General features: G+C 36.3%; 1 protein-coding gene across 1 annotated transcript; it reads left to right on the forward strand.

The window, feature by feature from the left end:
* The first annotated feature begins 8,169 nt into the window (after positions 1–8,169).
* LOC132613918 (probable pectinesterase/pectinesterase inhibitor 51) lies at positions 8,170–12,159 on the forward strand. Its single transcript, XM_060328214.1, has 3 exons — positions 8,170–8,901; positions 9,867–10,314; positions 11,309–12,159. Exons 1-3 carry the CDS (start codon positions 8,356–8,358, stop codon positions 11,992–11,994), a joined length of 1,680 nt encoding a protein of 559 aa, XP_060184197.1. The 5' UTR covers positions 8,170–8,355; the 3' UTR covers positions 11,995–12,159.
* Positions 12,160–17,019: the final 4,860 nt, after the last annotated feature.

Here is a 17,019-nt window from a genome sequence, read left to right on the forward strand (position 1 = left end):
TATACGGCAGCGACTGGCAAGTGGCGACGGTGACTAGCAGGCGGCGTTATTAGGGTTAGAGAGAGGGGGAGAGAAAACGTGAGATCAAAAGAGAGAGAAAGGGAAAAGGCCGTGGACGGTGACGACAATGGCAGAAAATAGCAACCGTCACTGGCAGCTCGTTATTAGGGTTAGAGAGAGAGGGGGGAGAGAGAAGGTGAGAGGAAAAGAGAGAGAAAGGGGAAAGATCGATGAAGGGTCCGTACGTATTTTGTGTTGTGGGTATTGTGGTTGATGTTGGACCGAATGGGAAGTTAAAGAGTCGTTAAGCTTATAAGGAAAATGTTGCCCATGAGTTGTCAAGCTCTAGTCGTGTTTAGAATGATTAGTAAGCGAAGTAAATAGCCTAATTAAGCCCTATGTTATCTTAATTGTAGACTTGCAAGTTCAAGAGGTAGAAGTTGGGCGATTGCGTATACTTCAAGGTATGATAAGACTAACCTTTCCTTCTTTTGGCATGATCCTATGATATGATCCAACAAGCGAGTAAGCGAGATTCCATATTACTCTACTCTTAGAAGTATTAGGAGTACTTCAGTCTTTGATGTTCATGTACCCCATTTATGAGTGATCCTTCTGTTCGTGGGTCCATTCTTACGTAGCCAGTTCTGTTCATACAGTTCATTCATGCATTACATTAATTATATATTTATGTACATTGAATCATGACTAGAAGGCGTTATATACGCATTACTACTATGATGATGATATTGATTATGGCCACAGAGGAGCCAATATGATATGACGAGATGCCATAGAGGCTTACAGGCGTTATATGCGCACATACATCAGGCGTTATATACGCACACATATCAGGCGTTATATACGCACACATATAGATGCACGACCATCATTAATAGGTATCAGCATGCATATTATGTGCCCGCAGAGGCATTGTCAGTTACGCAGACTTATGCAGATACCAGTTCATACAAGTACATACAGTCAGTCATTTCAGCTTATGAGTTCAAATCTTATCCATGATATATATATATATATATATATATATATATATATATATATATATATATATATATATATATATATATTTTGTTGTTCTTATGCCTTACATACTCGGTACATTATCCGTACTGACTCCCCGTTGCTCGGGGGGTTGCGTTTATGCCCGTAGGTACAGGGAGACAAACAGGTGGTCCAACTCAGTAGGACCTCTAGATCTAGCAGTGGTCAGTATGCTCCATTTGATCCGGAGCTACAGTCAGTTTTGGTATGCCCCTTTTGAGATGTGTATGCATATGGGTACGACGGGGCCCTGTCCCGTCCTTTCTACAACTTTTATTCCAGTAGAGGTTTGTATACAGTTGTATGTAGTAGTCATATGATGTAGCCTTGTCGACTTTTATTCTTTTGTATACAGTATATGTAGTAGCCTAGCCGGCTTGCACTATTCTTCTGCATGTTGTGTATATACATATGCAGATTGTACGGAGTTCTGATGTTCCCTTTTTATGAGAATAGTTGTGCCATTTATAGGCCTTTGATGTTCAGTATGTCTCAGATAAGTGTTTAGGGGTGTTTGGTCGTTAGAGGTCAGACTCCCGTCACGGCTCATCGGTTTGGGTAGTGACAAGATGATTCCCCCAAGGCACTTTCGCCTAAGCTATCTCTTTTGAGTTCATATTCTGAATCTTTCTACCCAAAATAGCCAACGACTCCTCCTCACAAGTCAAGTTCTCATCAAACTGAACTGTATCTAACTTCAGCACATGGACCTCCTCGATATATTTCTGCAACATAGATACATAAAATACATGGTGAATTATGATCATGTCCAGCGGCAAGTCAAGTTTGAACAAACAATTTCTTCTTAAAAATTATGCAATGCATGTTTTTTTAATACAACAAACCAAACAGTAAATAAGAAATAATACCTGGAATGGAAGCTACAACCCTAGTCACCATCATTTTATCTAGCTTACTTGTAAGTTTTACTGGGTACGCCTTATATATCGTTTTTGGGCAACCTTCTCAACTAATAGATCCATTCGAGGAACATGAAGACTAGTTGAAGTATTGGGCCTTCCGATACTTCAACTAAGCTAATGAAAAATTATTTCACCTTTTTAGTTCTTTTTAAGGAGGTTCATGACTAATCCCACAGCATGAACAAGGCATATAACAGTATCAGGGCAGATAACAGTGTGGGAGGAGATGCCAAAATCAAAATTTAATATTGAAGGGGGAAGCAGGGATCTAGATGTGCATACTTTAGAGCATAATTTGGAAGCATCTGTTAGAGCAGGAGATATTTCACCAAAGTATCTTCAAAAAGGAGGAGGAAAAGCAAGAAAAAAGATATCAAGGGAGACAAGTGTTCCACCTGGGAGTGGAGTTCATACTAGAAGGAAGATTAATAAACTTAATAAACCATGATGAATGCTCTTATATGAAATATTAGGTCTGTTAATACCATGGAAGCTTTTACAAGGTTGATAAAACTGAATCAAAGATACCATTTTGGTTTTATAAGCTTAATGGAACCTTTTCAAGATTCAGACAAGATAGAGGAATATATAAGAAGACTTGGAATGGAGCATGCAATAACTAATATATCTGGTAAGATTTGGGCTTTTGTGGAAGATATATTTGACTATCACATAATTGTGGATCATCAGCAGCATTTAACCATTAAATTAAGGGTTAGAGGAAATCAGGAGGATATGCTAGCGTCACTAGTGTATGCAAAGTGTACTCAAGCTGAAAGATTGGAGTTGTGGGACTCTGTGGAGGATTTATCTACCTCAGTTGATATTCCTTGGATGATTGGGGGTGATTTTAATGCAATAACTTCAGAAGATGAGAAATTTGGTGGTTTTCCAGTAACCATCAATGAAATTCAGGATTTCAGAGGTTGCATCCAGAACTGTGGAATATCAGATTTGGGATTTAGTGGCAGTAAATTTACTTGGTGGAATGGCCAAAGTGGTGATGATTGTATTTTTAAGAGATTGGATAGATGTATGGGTAATCAGCTGCTACAAGCAAAGTAATCTAGTGTAGGTATCAAACATCTGATCAGGAGTGGGTCAGATCATGCTCCTATGTTAATTTCCTATACAGGAGACAATAGAAGCATCAAAAAACCTTTTAAGTTTTTGAATTTTTGGGTAAAGCATGAAGGTTTTATAGAGTTGATTAAACAAAATTGGACAACTGATTTTTTGGCAAACCCTTTCATACTTTTTCATCATAAACTGAAAAAGGTGAAAGCAGCTTTGGCACAATGGAGTAAAGCAACTTTTGGGAATATATTTCAAGAAATTGAAGCTCTTGAAGAGGTCATTAAGGTGAAGGAAACTCAATTTCAGAATCTTCCAACTCCTACTAATAGACAGGAATTGCATAAAGTGCAGGCAGAATTAAACAGATATTTACATTTAGAGGAAGAATTTTGGAAACAGAAAGCTGGGATACAGTGGTTTCAGGATGGGGATAGAAATACAAAATTTTTTCATGCCTATGTTCAGGGGAGAAGGAAAAGGATGCAAATAAGAAGAATCCAAGGAGAAGATGGGAATTGGATAGAAGAAGAAGGGGGAATAATTGCTGAAGCCTTCAGATTCTACACTGCTCAATTTACAAAGGAAGAAGATCCAAAAGATTTTGAAATTCTAAATCATTCGCCCAGAATGGTTTTTGAGGAAGATAATTTGTGGTTTGAAGCAGAACTAACTAAAGAAGAGGTGAAGGCAGTGGTGTTTCAACTAAATGGTGAGAGTGCAAGAAGACCTGATGGTTTTACTGGCGTATTTTATCAAGCTTGCTAGGAAATCATTGGAGAGGATGTTACCAATATGATGAAGGCTTTCTTTTGTGGAGCAGAACTGCCCAAGTTTGTTACTCATACTAATTTGGTCTTATTACCAAAGAAAGAGATGGTTAACACCTTCTCTGATATGAGACCAATTAGTTTGAGCAACTTTGTGAACAAAATCTTTTCTAGACTGATTCATGAGAGATTGGTTTCAAAATTATCTGATATTATATCACTCAATCAATCTGGATTTGTTAAAGATAGAAGTATTGTGGAGAATATACTGTTGACTCAAGAAATTGTTTCTGATATAAGGCTGAGGACAAAAGATGCAAATGTTATAATTAAGCTGGATATGGCAAAGACCTATGATAGGGTATCTTGGTTGTTCTTAACTAAGGTACTTAGGCAGATGGGATTCTCAGAGAAGATTATAGACATGGTCTATAGGATTGTTAACAATAACTGGTACTCTGTGTTGGTAAATGGGCAACAACAAGGTTTCTTCCAATCTACCAGAGGAGTAAAGCAAGGGGACCCTCTTTCCCCTACTTTATTTATCCTAGCAGCTGAGGTCTTATCTAGGAGTCTGAATGCACTTCATCAGAATATTCAGTTTAAGGGTTTTGGCATGCCTAAATAGAGTCCAAAAGTAAATCATCTTGCCTATGCTGATGACATGATCATCTTTACTTAAGCAGATGTGGTATCTTTGCAAAAGATAATGGGGATTTTGAAGAATTATGAGCAGATTTCTGGTCAAAAGATTAATATGGACAAAAGTGTTGTTTATATGCATAATAATGTCCCAGGGGACATTAGTATCACAGTTGAGATTGTAACTGGCATTAATAGAAAAGAATTTCCTTTTATGTATTTGGGCTGCCCTATTTATCATTGTAGGAGGAAGAAGGAATTATTTAATGCTTTGATCCTTAAAATCATGAATAGATTACAAGGATGGAAGGGTAAAATGTTATCTTTTGGAGGAAGGGCAATTCTTATTAAACATGTGCTTCAAAGCATGCCAATACACATGTTATCAGCTGTTAACCCTCCTAGTGGGATCATCAGGAAAATTCACAAGATGTTTGCTCAGTTTTTTTGGAGCAATACTATTGGGGGCAAAAGCAGACATTGGGTGGCTTGGAATAATTTGTGTGTTCCAACTGCAGAGGGGGGCCTAGGTTTTAGATCCTTTCATGATGTGTCTTTGGCACTTTTTTGTAAACTCTGGTGGAATTTCATGACAAAACCTACCTGGTGGAGTGCTTATATGACCAACAAATATTGTAGGAAAGATCATGCTATAGTGGTACAATGGAAACAGGGGTCATAGACCTGGAAAAGAATGTTAGAAGCCAGGGACTTAATAGAACATCAAGTTTGGTGGCAAGTTAGGAAAGGGGATTCACAGTTCTGGTTTGACAATTGGACTGGATTAGGAGCTTTATACTATGTAAATCCAGGGGATACTTATGATGAGAGAATTCAGAATGTCAAAGAAATGGTAGTACAGGGGAGGTGGAATAGAGGAAAATTGATGGAAGTACTCACTGAAGACATTGTTAATCATATAATGGAGAATATAACCCCACCCAGGGAAGAAAGAGATTTTGATAGACCATGGTGGATACTAGACACAAGTGGGGAATTTACAATTAAATCAACTTGGGATTTTATTAGGCTGAGGGGACCACAACTGGACAGTTACAGGTTCATGTGGATAAAGGGATTGCCTTTTAAGATTTCTTTTTTTCTGTGGAGATGCTGGAAATACAAAATTCCTACAGATGATGTGTTAAAAAAGATGAATATCAATTTGGTGTCTAAGTGTTGGTGTTGTATAAGTCCTAGGGATGAGACTATGCGCCATTTGTTTCTAACATCAGATACAACTAAAAGGACATGGTCTTTTTTCTGCAATGCTGCAGGAATAAGCATGGAAGGAGTGCAGCTGCAACAATTAATTGTGAACTGGTGGAAGGCACCAGTAACTGGCAGATTGAAACATATATATGCTGCAGTGCCATCAATTATAATGTGGGAACTTTGGAAGAGAAGAAATGGTATTAAACATAGGCATAAGAAGGTTAATAGCTCAATTATTTATCTAGTCTTAATCTCTATTCAAAGACTAGTATTATGCAGGAATCCTTCTATTAGAAATATTCCTGCTGGATGGAAGGATCTGATTCAAATGTTGGAGGGAGGCAAGGCAAGAGTGAAGGTAACACAAGTTAGATGGAATTTACCTCCACTTGGGTGGTGTGCTTGCAACACAGATGATGCTTCTAGAGGTAACCCAGGAAGGAGTGCCTATGGTTTTTGTTTGAGATATGCTGAAGGGAATTTAATATATGCACAAGCTAAGGAGATTAGTTATGCCACAAATATAGAAGCAGAAATTGTGGCTCTTTTGGAAGCCTTGAAGTACTGCAAGCAACAGGGGCTTCATAACATCATTTTTCAGACAGATTCTCAAACTATTCAGAAAATTTTGTCTGAAGAATGGAAGCCTCCATGGAATATTGCAGGTTGGGTGGAAGAGGTGGAGGAATATAAGAGGGATTTGGATGTCATATTCAATCATACCCTAAGGGAAGCAAATAAGTTGGTTGATGCTTTAGCCAACTTTGCCTTAGATGAAGGTCCTTTGCGGTGCTACTTGTTTGAGGAGTTGAATGTGCAGATGAGAAGGATCCTAAATAGTGATAAGAGTCAAATTCCATATCTAAGAATTAGGAGATACTGAAGGGGATGGAGGAAAAAGGAGAATGGACACTAGGAGAACATTTCATTCAAATCCTGGAGGAGGAGAATGAGGCTGTTTTCTTAACTAACTGTTTGTTTATTTTTGCAGGTTTATGTTACAGGACTAAACAATACAGAGGAAGTGGCAACTGCTGTGTACTACATCTTAGCAACAACAAGGCAGGTACTGGACAGCAATACAAGCACAAAAGGTACAACAATGACAGGGATCAAATAGAGATGGTGTGGGTCTACTTTGTGGTATTAGTACCAGATGGTACTCAATCAAAGAGATACACACTACATCTATTTGTATCAATGTCAAGGGAAGGCATATCATGCAAGGAAAACCACAGGCCACAACAATCAGAAAAGTCACAACACAGGACAGGCACATATATACAAGGCAAAGCTAGTGTCATTCAGATACAGCAGGTTCAACAGAGGGGAAGAGTACACAATCAAATTCTAAGTCATGACCTATACCAAACAGTTTTGATGGATGCCTTATTTGTGGTATTAGCATCTTATGATGCTCAGTCAAGTGGGCAGAAATTAAATCTATACAAGTATAAGCCATGGCTAGAAGGAGATTTACAACAAATTCAGGTATATCTATGATACAGCAAAATAGGGAAAAAATAGAGCGTACAAACTCACTGCAGATACAACAATTTCTTCAGAGTGAAAGAGTACACAGTCAAATTCTAAGTTATAACATATACAAAACGGATTTGATTAATGCATTATTTGCATTAGCATCATATGATGCTCATTCAAGTAGGCAGAATTTAAATCTACACAAGTATAAGTCACGACTAGAAGGAGAGGTACATCAGATACAAATACATAGGACAAATCAAGGAGGGAACCAAATAGAGTCTACAAAGCTTACAGGTGAAATGAAGTTCAGATCCAGCAGTTAGCGGAATCAGATCCAGCTGGTTGAGGGAGCATGGAGTCATCAAAAACACGAATCAAGTCGAATCCTCAACTCGTATCAAACGATCCAACAGAGAAAGAAGGGGATTAATTCAGTTTCAACAACATGCAACTAATGGAACAACAATGGAACAAAAGGACCGAAATTCACTTAGAACACTTACCAGAAAAGGAAAGAAGACGAGGAGAAGGGCCATCTTCAGATCAGCTTCAGTGAGTTGCAACAATTTCAGACAAAACGGAGTGAAAATAGGGCAACATTTTTCAGATATCCCCAATTTAGAAACGGGGGTCAAATGTAACATATTTGGACCGAGCCAATTTTGGGCCGGTCATTTGCTCTTTTATTTATTTGCTGGACCTTTTTTTCTTTTAAATAAATAAAAAGCCCAACTGGGCATAATTTAAAAAAAAAAAAGACTAATCCCAACATAACTAATTTCAGTATAACTAATCACAACATAACTAACTTGTCTTCAAACCAAACAACCCCTTACAATTTCAAAACTTTTTTTTTTCTTTTTGACAAAAAGTACTTTTTAAAATAGATAACTTTTTAAAAATTAACCAAACAGCGTAGATCCCTTTTTTATTAACTGACAGCACCACTATCAAATCAAAGTGCTTTTTCCCACTGTGTTCTTTTTCTTTCTTCCCATTGCTGTCACTATTTACTCCTGTGAACAATCCCCCCTTCCCTCAGCACTTTCGTCGTCACTCACCAAATCCCATTGACCCCTTTTTCACCACATCATTCTTTTTTTCCCTCTTTTCACACAGTAATTAAACCTATCTCGTGAAATTTTACTACATTTTGAGATTATAAAAAGGGTACCCACACCACCATGCATTACAAAAAACCTGCAAAACCCTCACTATTCCGTAAATTCAAGCTCCTTTTCATTACAATGGCTTCCTTTTTCACATTAACAATCTTCTCCCTAATTCTCTTCTTCTCAATTTCCTCTGCCACGCGTCACCACCGTAACAACTCGCCGGTATTATCCGCAGCGCCGTCAACTCAGATCCGAGCAGCTTGCAAAGCCTCGCGGGACCCACCAACATGTGAGTCCGTACTAACGGATTCCATCAAGTTGCCGTTAACGACGCAGTTAATTATTCAATCAGCTGTTAATGTGTCTTCGATGAATAATGATAAGGCGAAGGATATGGTGAAGGCCATTATTGATGCGAGTGCAGGGAATCAGAACCGTACGGATGCGGGGAAGGTGTGTTTGGAGGTGCTCGGGTACGCGGATTATCGGATCGGGTTGACGCGTCCGGCGTTGACACGTGGCGATATTAAGGATGCTCGTGCATGGATGAGTGCTGTGATGGTGTACCAGTATGATTGCTGGTCTGCTTTGAAGTATGTTAACGGAACCTCACAGGTAAAAAAGCCGATCAAAATAGACTGAGTTAATAATGGGACATATCCACTTTTGTCCCTATTTTGTGCCGATTTTTATAAGTTTATATTCTTACATTATAATATTCCATACCCAAAGGACTTGTAAGTTTGATTTTGAAGGGGTAAAAATTAAAGACCAGCCCATTTGAAGGACAGATCGTGCAACTAAATGGTTAACAACTGGGCGAATCAATGACCCACCCAAAAGTAATGGGCGAAAATTTGGGTCATAACCCAAACCCTCAATTCTTACGTAGTTTTAATTATTTTAGTTGTTTCCTTGTGAATTGTTCAATTGCCAAATAAGACTTGTTTTTCTTTTGTTAGGGCCATATATAACATGTAAAACAAAAAAAAAAAACTTCCTCCGTCCTTTTTTAATATCCAGTATACCAAAAATAGACGTGCACTTTTACTTATTCAGTTTAGAAAGCTAAAAGATAATTTACCATTTTAATGCCTGTTTTACCCTTATTATTAATTATTTGGTAAAAAATTTCAAGGAATTGGTAGTGACTGCACAACTTTTAAAGTATGTTGGATTGATTTTAATTATTTATTAGATGATTTATACTCCCTCTGTTTCAATTTATCTGAACTATTTTTTTATTAGTCCGTGCCAAAAAGAATGATCTCTTTCTATATTTGGAAACACTTTACATTTATGCAATGATTTATAGTCACACAAAATATATGTGACTCATTTAAGACCACAAGTTTAAAAGTCTTCTCTTCTTTCTTAACTTCGTGCTCAGTCAAATGGGTTCACACAAATTGAAACGGAGGGAGTATTAATTAGGTGATATAGTAAAATTGTCATTTTATTTATTGCTCCTTAAGGCGTGTGCCAAGTCAAACATGTACAAGTAAAAATGGACGGAGGGAGTATTTATCTGTTGGGCGGATCAATGTTTTTTGGGTTAATTTTGACACCTCTACTCACAGGTATCCAAAACGATGTCTTTTATCAACTCCTTGATCGGGTACAGCAGCAATGCATTGGGGATGATGGTGAACTACGACGTTTACGGGGAAAACACCGGGTCATGGACCGTACCCAAGACAGAACGAGACGGGTTCTGGGAGGGTTCGGGCGGGTCGAGTCAGGTGAAGGGTGGAGTGCCTTCCGGGTTGAAACCGGATGTAACCGTGTGTAAGGAAGGAGGCTGTGACTATAAGATGGTGCAGGAGGCGGTGAATGCTGCACCAGAGAACCAGGAAAAACGAAAGTTTGTGATACGGATCAAAGCCGGGTTGTATGAGGAGAAAGTTCGGGTACCGTTGGAGAAGAAGAATGTGGTATTTTTGGGTGATGGCATGGGCAAAACGGTCATCACGGGTTCGTTGAATGTTGGTCTTTTGGGCGTCACCACTTATGAGACTGCAACTGTTGGTAAGTGATTTAATGGATCATAATGCACTGTCCTAGTTAATTTAATTGAATATGAACTTTGATATAAGAAAGAATGTTACTTTTAATATTTAGTAAGGGTTTAAATTCAACATCCTACGTGCCACAAGATTCAATATTCAACGGGCATTTTGGTACATTAAATATGTCGTTAGTTGACCACAAGATTCAAGAGTCTCATTTACTTTTTTAAACTCCTGGTTCGGTCAAACTAAGACACATAAATTGAAACGTTGGGAGTACTTATGTTATTTGAGTAAAGTAGTTACAGTATTAAACTTTTAGTTTGTTTAAGGAAGATCAATTTTGTTCGTCTGTGTTTCTTTGGTTTAAAATCAAACTCTGAAGCAATTGTTAGGACTAGTGGGACTCTATGGCTTTAGCAACTTTCTGTTGTAGGACAATTGTTTTAAAGTTGTCAATTGTAAGAACTCCAACAAGTTGTGTCTGCATTTAAAACTCAACTATTTTGAAATGGATTTTTAAACTACTAGTCAAACTATGGCTTGATTGTTTTGTGTTTTTTTCCCGATTCACATTTACTTTATGTGGTTAGTGTGAAAAGGGGAAGATGTAACCCTTGCTCCATAGCAAATCAAATTTAGAATTTATTCAGTGGGTCTGGAATGAGTCTAATCTATACACATACATACACGTATAAGCTTTTTTGAATGCGTATCTACTGATGGAGCCGAAAGAGATGGTTTCAGACTTTCAGTTTAGCCATTAAATTCGCTTGATCGGCCTCTGGATCATAGGGGTCTGCCAAAAAGTGCAAAATCTTTGCCTTTTTTACAAACCTTTGGCGTAGGACTGACTCTATGTCATTGTTCAAGCTGCTTGATATTGGAATTAAGTAGTGAAAAGGAAAACTGAAGTGATGATAAAATCTACAGATTTACCATTTGCTGCAGAAGACATTAATTGATGAACTTTATAGTCTTGAGTTATTCTAATATTGGTATCTCTAAAACAGGAGTTGTTGGTGATGGATTCATGGCCATTGGTGTAACCTTCCAAAACACAGCAGGTCCGGATGCCCACCAAGCTGTAGCATTTCGATCCGACAGTGATCTTTCAGTTGTAGAGAATTGTGAATTCATTGGCAATCAAGACACCCTTTATGCCCATGCTTTACGCCAATACTACAAGTCCTGTCGTATCCAAGGCAACGTAGACTTCATTTTTGGTAACTCAGCTTCTTTCTTTCAAGAATGTGACATCCTAATTGCACCTCGACAACTCCGTCCCGAAAAGGGAGAGACGAATGCTGTGACTGCTCATGGCAGGATAGACCCCGCACAGTCAACTGGTTTCGTCTTCCAAAACTGTTTGATCAATGGAACTGACAAATACGTGGACCTGTACAACAAGAAGCCCAAGGTGCACAAAAATTTTCTTGGAAGGCCATGGAAGGAGTATTCTCGGACCGTCTTTATAGAATGTACTTTGGAGGCTCTTATTTCAGCTAATGGATGGTTGCCTTGGAGCGGCGATATCGCTTTGAAGACTCTTTATTATGGAGAATATAGGAATACTGGTGCTGGAGCTAATACAGCAGGACGAGTGCCATGGAGTAGCCAAATTCCAGCTGAACATGTTAATTCATACTCTCTACAAAATTTCATTCAAGGTGATCAGTGGATTTCTACTTCCTCTTGATTAACTTTGTACGTAGTAATGTTTAAATTTTAATGTACATCTAGTAAGTGAAGCTCAATATCATCGGATGTGGTTACGAAACATCAACCTCTTGTACCATTACACGAAAAAAATTGAAATTCTGTTATGTGAGATACATATATCTTGTCAAAAGTTTCACATCAACTCATATGTGTCGCTCATGTGTCATGAAATATGATTCTTGCTATTATTATTTTTGTTATTTGTTTTCTTGTAACAATGGTGTTCGTGTCTGTGCACTTGGACTATAAAAGTATAAAGTCGCTCTTGCGGTTGTTACTGACAAAGGGGGTTAGGTTAATACATTTTCAATGATATATACCTGAGCTTGTGTTTGATGAGCTACCATGGGTTATTGGTGAATAGGTTGTTACCACATGTCTGGTCTTTCAATTACTTGTACTACTAGACATGTGACATACACTCATAAGAGTTGCATTTTTCTAGGTTGTTGTAGAGTTGCAAGTTTTCGGAAGACAATAATGAGCTAGAGCCCATAGTCATTGACTTCTAATGATAGCTCAACCTGCAAAATATTCAATTGGGACTAAACTTTACTATTTAACGTGTGGAGACTGGAGGACTTACTAGTTACTATTGCTCAATAGTTAAAGAAGAAAAAGTGTTTGGGCCATTCCGTAAAATAACAATTTGATAATACTCCATTCCTTTTACACCATTCAGGCTCAATAATGATGTGCAACCAAGATTTACTAAAGAGTAAAAATGAAAATAAAATCTTGTTAACTAATACTCCTTTAGTTTTATTTTATGCGAAGATGTTTAAATGAGAATGGATATTTAGAAATTGAAGAACGACTTTTACCATGTAAGCAAATTTATGTAAAGTAACAAAGATCATTTTAAATTAGTGGTGATAAAAGTTTTATATGTTTTTTCAATTTCTTGCTATTTCTAAAAGAATGAACTTTTATATCAAGTGTTTTTCAATAAGTCATCTCATTAAGGACAAATTGAGAATGCTAAGATAAAATAGATTTCAAAAAGAGAATATATCATGTTTTTTAAGGATAAATTAAAAGAAAAGCATCACATGAATCAGGACACATAAAACATACTATATGAGAGTGAAAAGCACATTCTTTTTTAAACTCGTAGGCGTTCATCAGATTATTTCAACACTCATAAGGAGGTACAAATCATGAGCTGGTAAATACTACTCCTGAATCGGAGTGAACTAAGAAATCATCAACATTGAGGATCTCATAACTCTAAATTGTAAGCAACAAATGTTAAACAGAAAATTGGGCGATAAACAAGGGAAGATCTTACCAGATATGTTAACAGAATAACAGCCAGCACGCTATATCACAAGTGTAGAATAATAATACATATATATTTCGGTTTCATCTCCACTTTCATGTTCCCTATGAGTGGTGTCCATTTGGTATCGCAGTTCAATTGTAGGATAAGCCTTTTTCCTCAATTTCACGAAGTTTAGTGCGCCTTTTTCTAATGCTATTTTGTTTTTTGTGTATGTCATCACTCAACGTAAAGGCCACGAGTGTAAGCCTTCTTTTTTGTTCTTTTAGTACCTTTGTGTTATTAAATTCCTCTCAATTCAAGAGATTGTGGTGGGGGCGAAAAGTATTAGGGATATAAATGGAGCTAATAAAACAAACTTAAAACAAACTTTGAACTACGATAAACTATGTAACAAAAAAAAAAAAAAGAACATACTAAAAAGGCATAATCTTTAATTAATATAGTTCGGTCAATTGATCTACATAAAATAAAATTGATGTAAAACAAAATAAAAAGCTATAGAGAAAATAATTCTCCATGAATAAGACTTTTAGTAACTACATGGTGGATGTTATTGTGTTGTTGTGTCAGCAGCAAGAATCTTCAATTTATAGAAGTTCCAAATTTTTCCTCCAAGAAAGGATTTAATCAAATATGCCAGAAACCTTTTCTATGAGAAAACTTTTTCCGCCAAGAAACTCAATTCTTATTACGGTAGAGGACAAACCTCACAATCAGTACTATAAGTACCCTACCAATTTTTTCTGGAGTTCGAACACTGAGAATGAAATCGTCTTTGATAGACAGTGTTTTACCTCTTAAAGTGACATTTTCTAATGCAAAACTAGATATATCGGGCCTCAAAATGGATATCGATTATGAAAAAATAATAATTAATGAGCTTCTATTTTTTCCAGGATGAAATGTGTGTAGAGAGAACCGGATAATACGGCAGGAATGGGCTTAATAAACTTGCATGTTATTAAGTAATTTTTGCCCATGTGAAGTTTCGATTTATTGTCAGATCATTGGAAATAATTTTTTCTTCTAATGTTATGACACTTTACTTTAGTATTCAGGTTATTGGATTGGAATTAAGAAAATTAGAGTGGTCTTAAAGTACTTCCCCGCATTTACATTAATCATGAAAAAGGTAAGCATAAAAGAATTGGTCAATATACTTTGTGTGCAGAATTTTAACTTTGTTCACATATCTATATCCTTGCCTCTCGCTAACATCATATTTTCCAACTCTATGTACCAAGCAGGGGCGGACCCACCCTATGCCCACGGGTGTCATCTGACACCCCTCCGCCGATTTATATATATATATAAAATCTGAAAAGCCGGAATACATACAAATAAAATAAATGATACTACTTACACAAATGGAATGCTTTGGTTGGCCGGTTTAGTGCGTGGATGGTTCAGCGACCTCCTCGTGTTCGAGCCTCAGCGAGTGCATTTATATTAAGTGTACTTGAAAAATAGAGGTTGCTAGCCGGGTTCGAACCTGCAATTTCCTATTTTGTTAGGAGAAACAAAACCAGCCTAACTAGGGTTCAACTTAGGTAAAACATTAGAAATTAAAATACTTCTCCAATGAGGAACTGGACAAAATAATAAAATTAAAAGCTATAAACCCTGACATCAAAAAGTAAATATCTGCAGCTGCTGCCTGTTGCGGTTTCAATTTTCTACTTCAAGTTTACTTTTTTTTTTCCCTCCCCTCTCAGATTAAATTCAATGGAGAGATATTTTTCTAAAGCCTCTTCCAATCTTCCAAAATCAAGTTCAACATCTCAAAATCCTTCTAACTTAAGAGAAGAAGGCTCCAATGAATTGGAACGAGGTCGACAAAGTGAAAAAGTTGATTTAAATTTCTTAGAATTTGATCGTGGGGAAAGATTAGCAATTCGACACCACTTACAAAAAATCCTGCGTACGCCACTGGTATCAAGTTCAGTTGAAAAGGATTAATATGGAAGCTAGTGCTGGATGACTCAGACAATACAAAGTTTATTGGAGTGGTACTAAGTGCCTCACTCTTAACATTTTTGAAAAATTGTGAGATTTTTATAATTTGTTCGATCACTACAAGAAAAAGGCTTTTAGAAGGAAAAGAAATGATGAAGAATTAACCTAAACAGTCGCTCACCCAACCATTTGTATTTAAAACAGTCGACTAATGTATAATATATGTATAACCATAGCTTGATCGTGTCGTAGCTCTATAATTCGGTTTAAGTTTGTGATTGGATGAACTGCATCCCCATCGAAAAAAAAAAGACAGCAGGAGCAGCTAGGCCGTGAACAACCAAACATCGTACTGTAAAAATTGATAGATTCGCTAGTTACTAGGGCCTTCTAAAACGATCTTCTAAATTCATCGAGTTGTTCTAAAGAATCAAAACAGTCAGTTATTAATAGAATTTTAGACTCTCTGTAAAATACTCGTTTGGCGACAGCTTCAAAATGAAAGAACATGAAATCATTTTGCTTCAATAGAGGTAGGAGAAACTGTTGAAACCAGTCCTAGTTTAGGGATTGTGGGATTATGATCAAACCAATAAGGGGACTGATTTTTTTGGAAAAACAACACAAAATACTCATTTAAGATAAAATATTTATCCTAACTTGCCCCCATACGCCATACCCCTTGAATTGCGGCGGGCATCACCTTGAATTGCGGCGTGGAAATTGGAATTATCCAACCTCCTTTTGGATTGATTGAGGTCGTCTCCGCCTCCATTGCTTTTGATTTGTTTCTTTTTTCTTTTTCTTTCTTTTCTATTCTCCCTTTATCCTTTTTTTCTTTTAATTTCCTTTCCTTTTTGTTTTGTTTTGTTTTCCTATTTTATAGTTAGTTTATCTTCTTCTTTTTTGTTACTTTCTCTATCATTTGTCTAATATTTGTCCTTTTAAAGATAAAACTAACAAATAAAAATATTAACTAATTATTTTTAGATTAATTAAAATACAGAAAAATAAAATTATTAGACTACAAAAAATAAAATGTAAAAACAAATACTAAAGTCACTAGCTTATTTATTAAAACATAAATTAAAATAAAATTATATACTTAAATTAATATTTTTCTCTTTTGCAAATGAAAAGAAAATTTATATTTAAAATATGAATCTATTTTTTTAATATTTTTTTTATAAAATTTAACTTGCTAAAAATGAAATAAAACTTAAAATATTATCAAAATTAAGCTTAAGCTATATTTGTTGTATTTTTATATAAAAAATATATGAGGAAATGACTATGTCCTTTATGAAACCCTGTCAATATATATGATATATACGAGTTTTTGACCAAACACATCCCTTTTATTTTACCACAACATTCATTATGTCCTTAAAATATTTCATTTAACCAAGAACATCCTTCAAGTTTTAAAAAAAATGACTAAAAACATCCTTCCGTCAACTTTTCCTTTTTCTCTAACGGAATAACCAGCATAGAGACTCAACATAGCCAAACTATTACTGTTTTCTGAATCTGCCGGCATCATATAATTTTAGCTAACTCCTGATATGAATATATACTCATAACATCAAAGAATTGGGTGGTATTAAAAGTTCAAGCTCCTTCAAATATTCGAATATAAAAAGACAAAATATTGTTACTATCTTTTTTTGTAAGACAGGTAACATATTTAAACGAGGCACCAAAAGGATTGCTATACTACTTATATACAAGATGTATGTTATTACATGGATGATGATGTTC

Source organism: Lycium barbarum, chromosome 10 (genome assembly GCF_019175385.1).
Source record: "Lycium barbarum isolate Lr01 chromosome 10, ASM1917538v2, whole genome shotgun sequence".
NCBI classification, from domain to species: Eukaryota; Viridiplantae; Streptophyta; class Magnoliopsida; order Solanales; family Solanaceae; genus Lycium; species Lycium barbarum.

Coding starts and splice junctions, on each gene's coding strand:
- LOC132613918 (XM_060328214.1), top strand. CDS start 8,356: ATGCATTACAAAAAACCTGCAAAACCCTCACTATTCCGTAAATTCAAG. Junction 8,902..9,866: donor ATGTTAACGGAACCTCACAG/GTAAAAAAGCCG, acceptor CTCTACTCACAG/GTATCCAAAACGATGTCTTT. Junction 10,315..11,308: donor TTATGAGACTGCAACTGTTG/GTAAGTGATTTA, acceptor TCTCTAAAACAG/GAGTTGTTGGTGATGGATTC.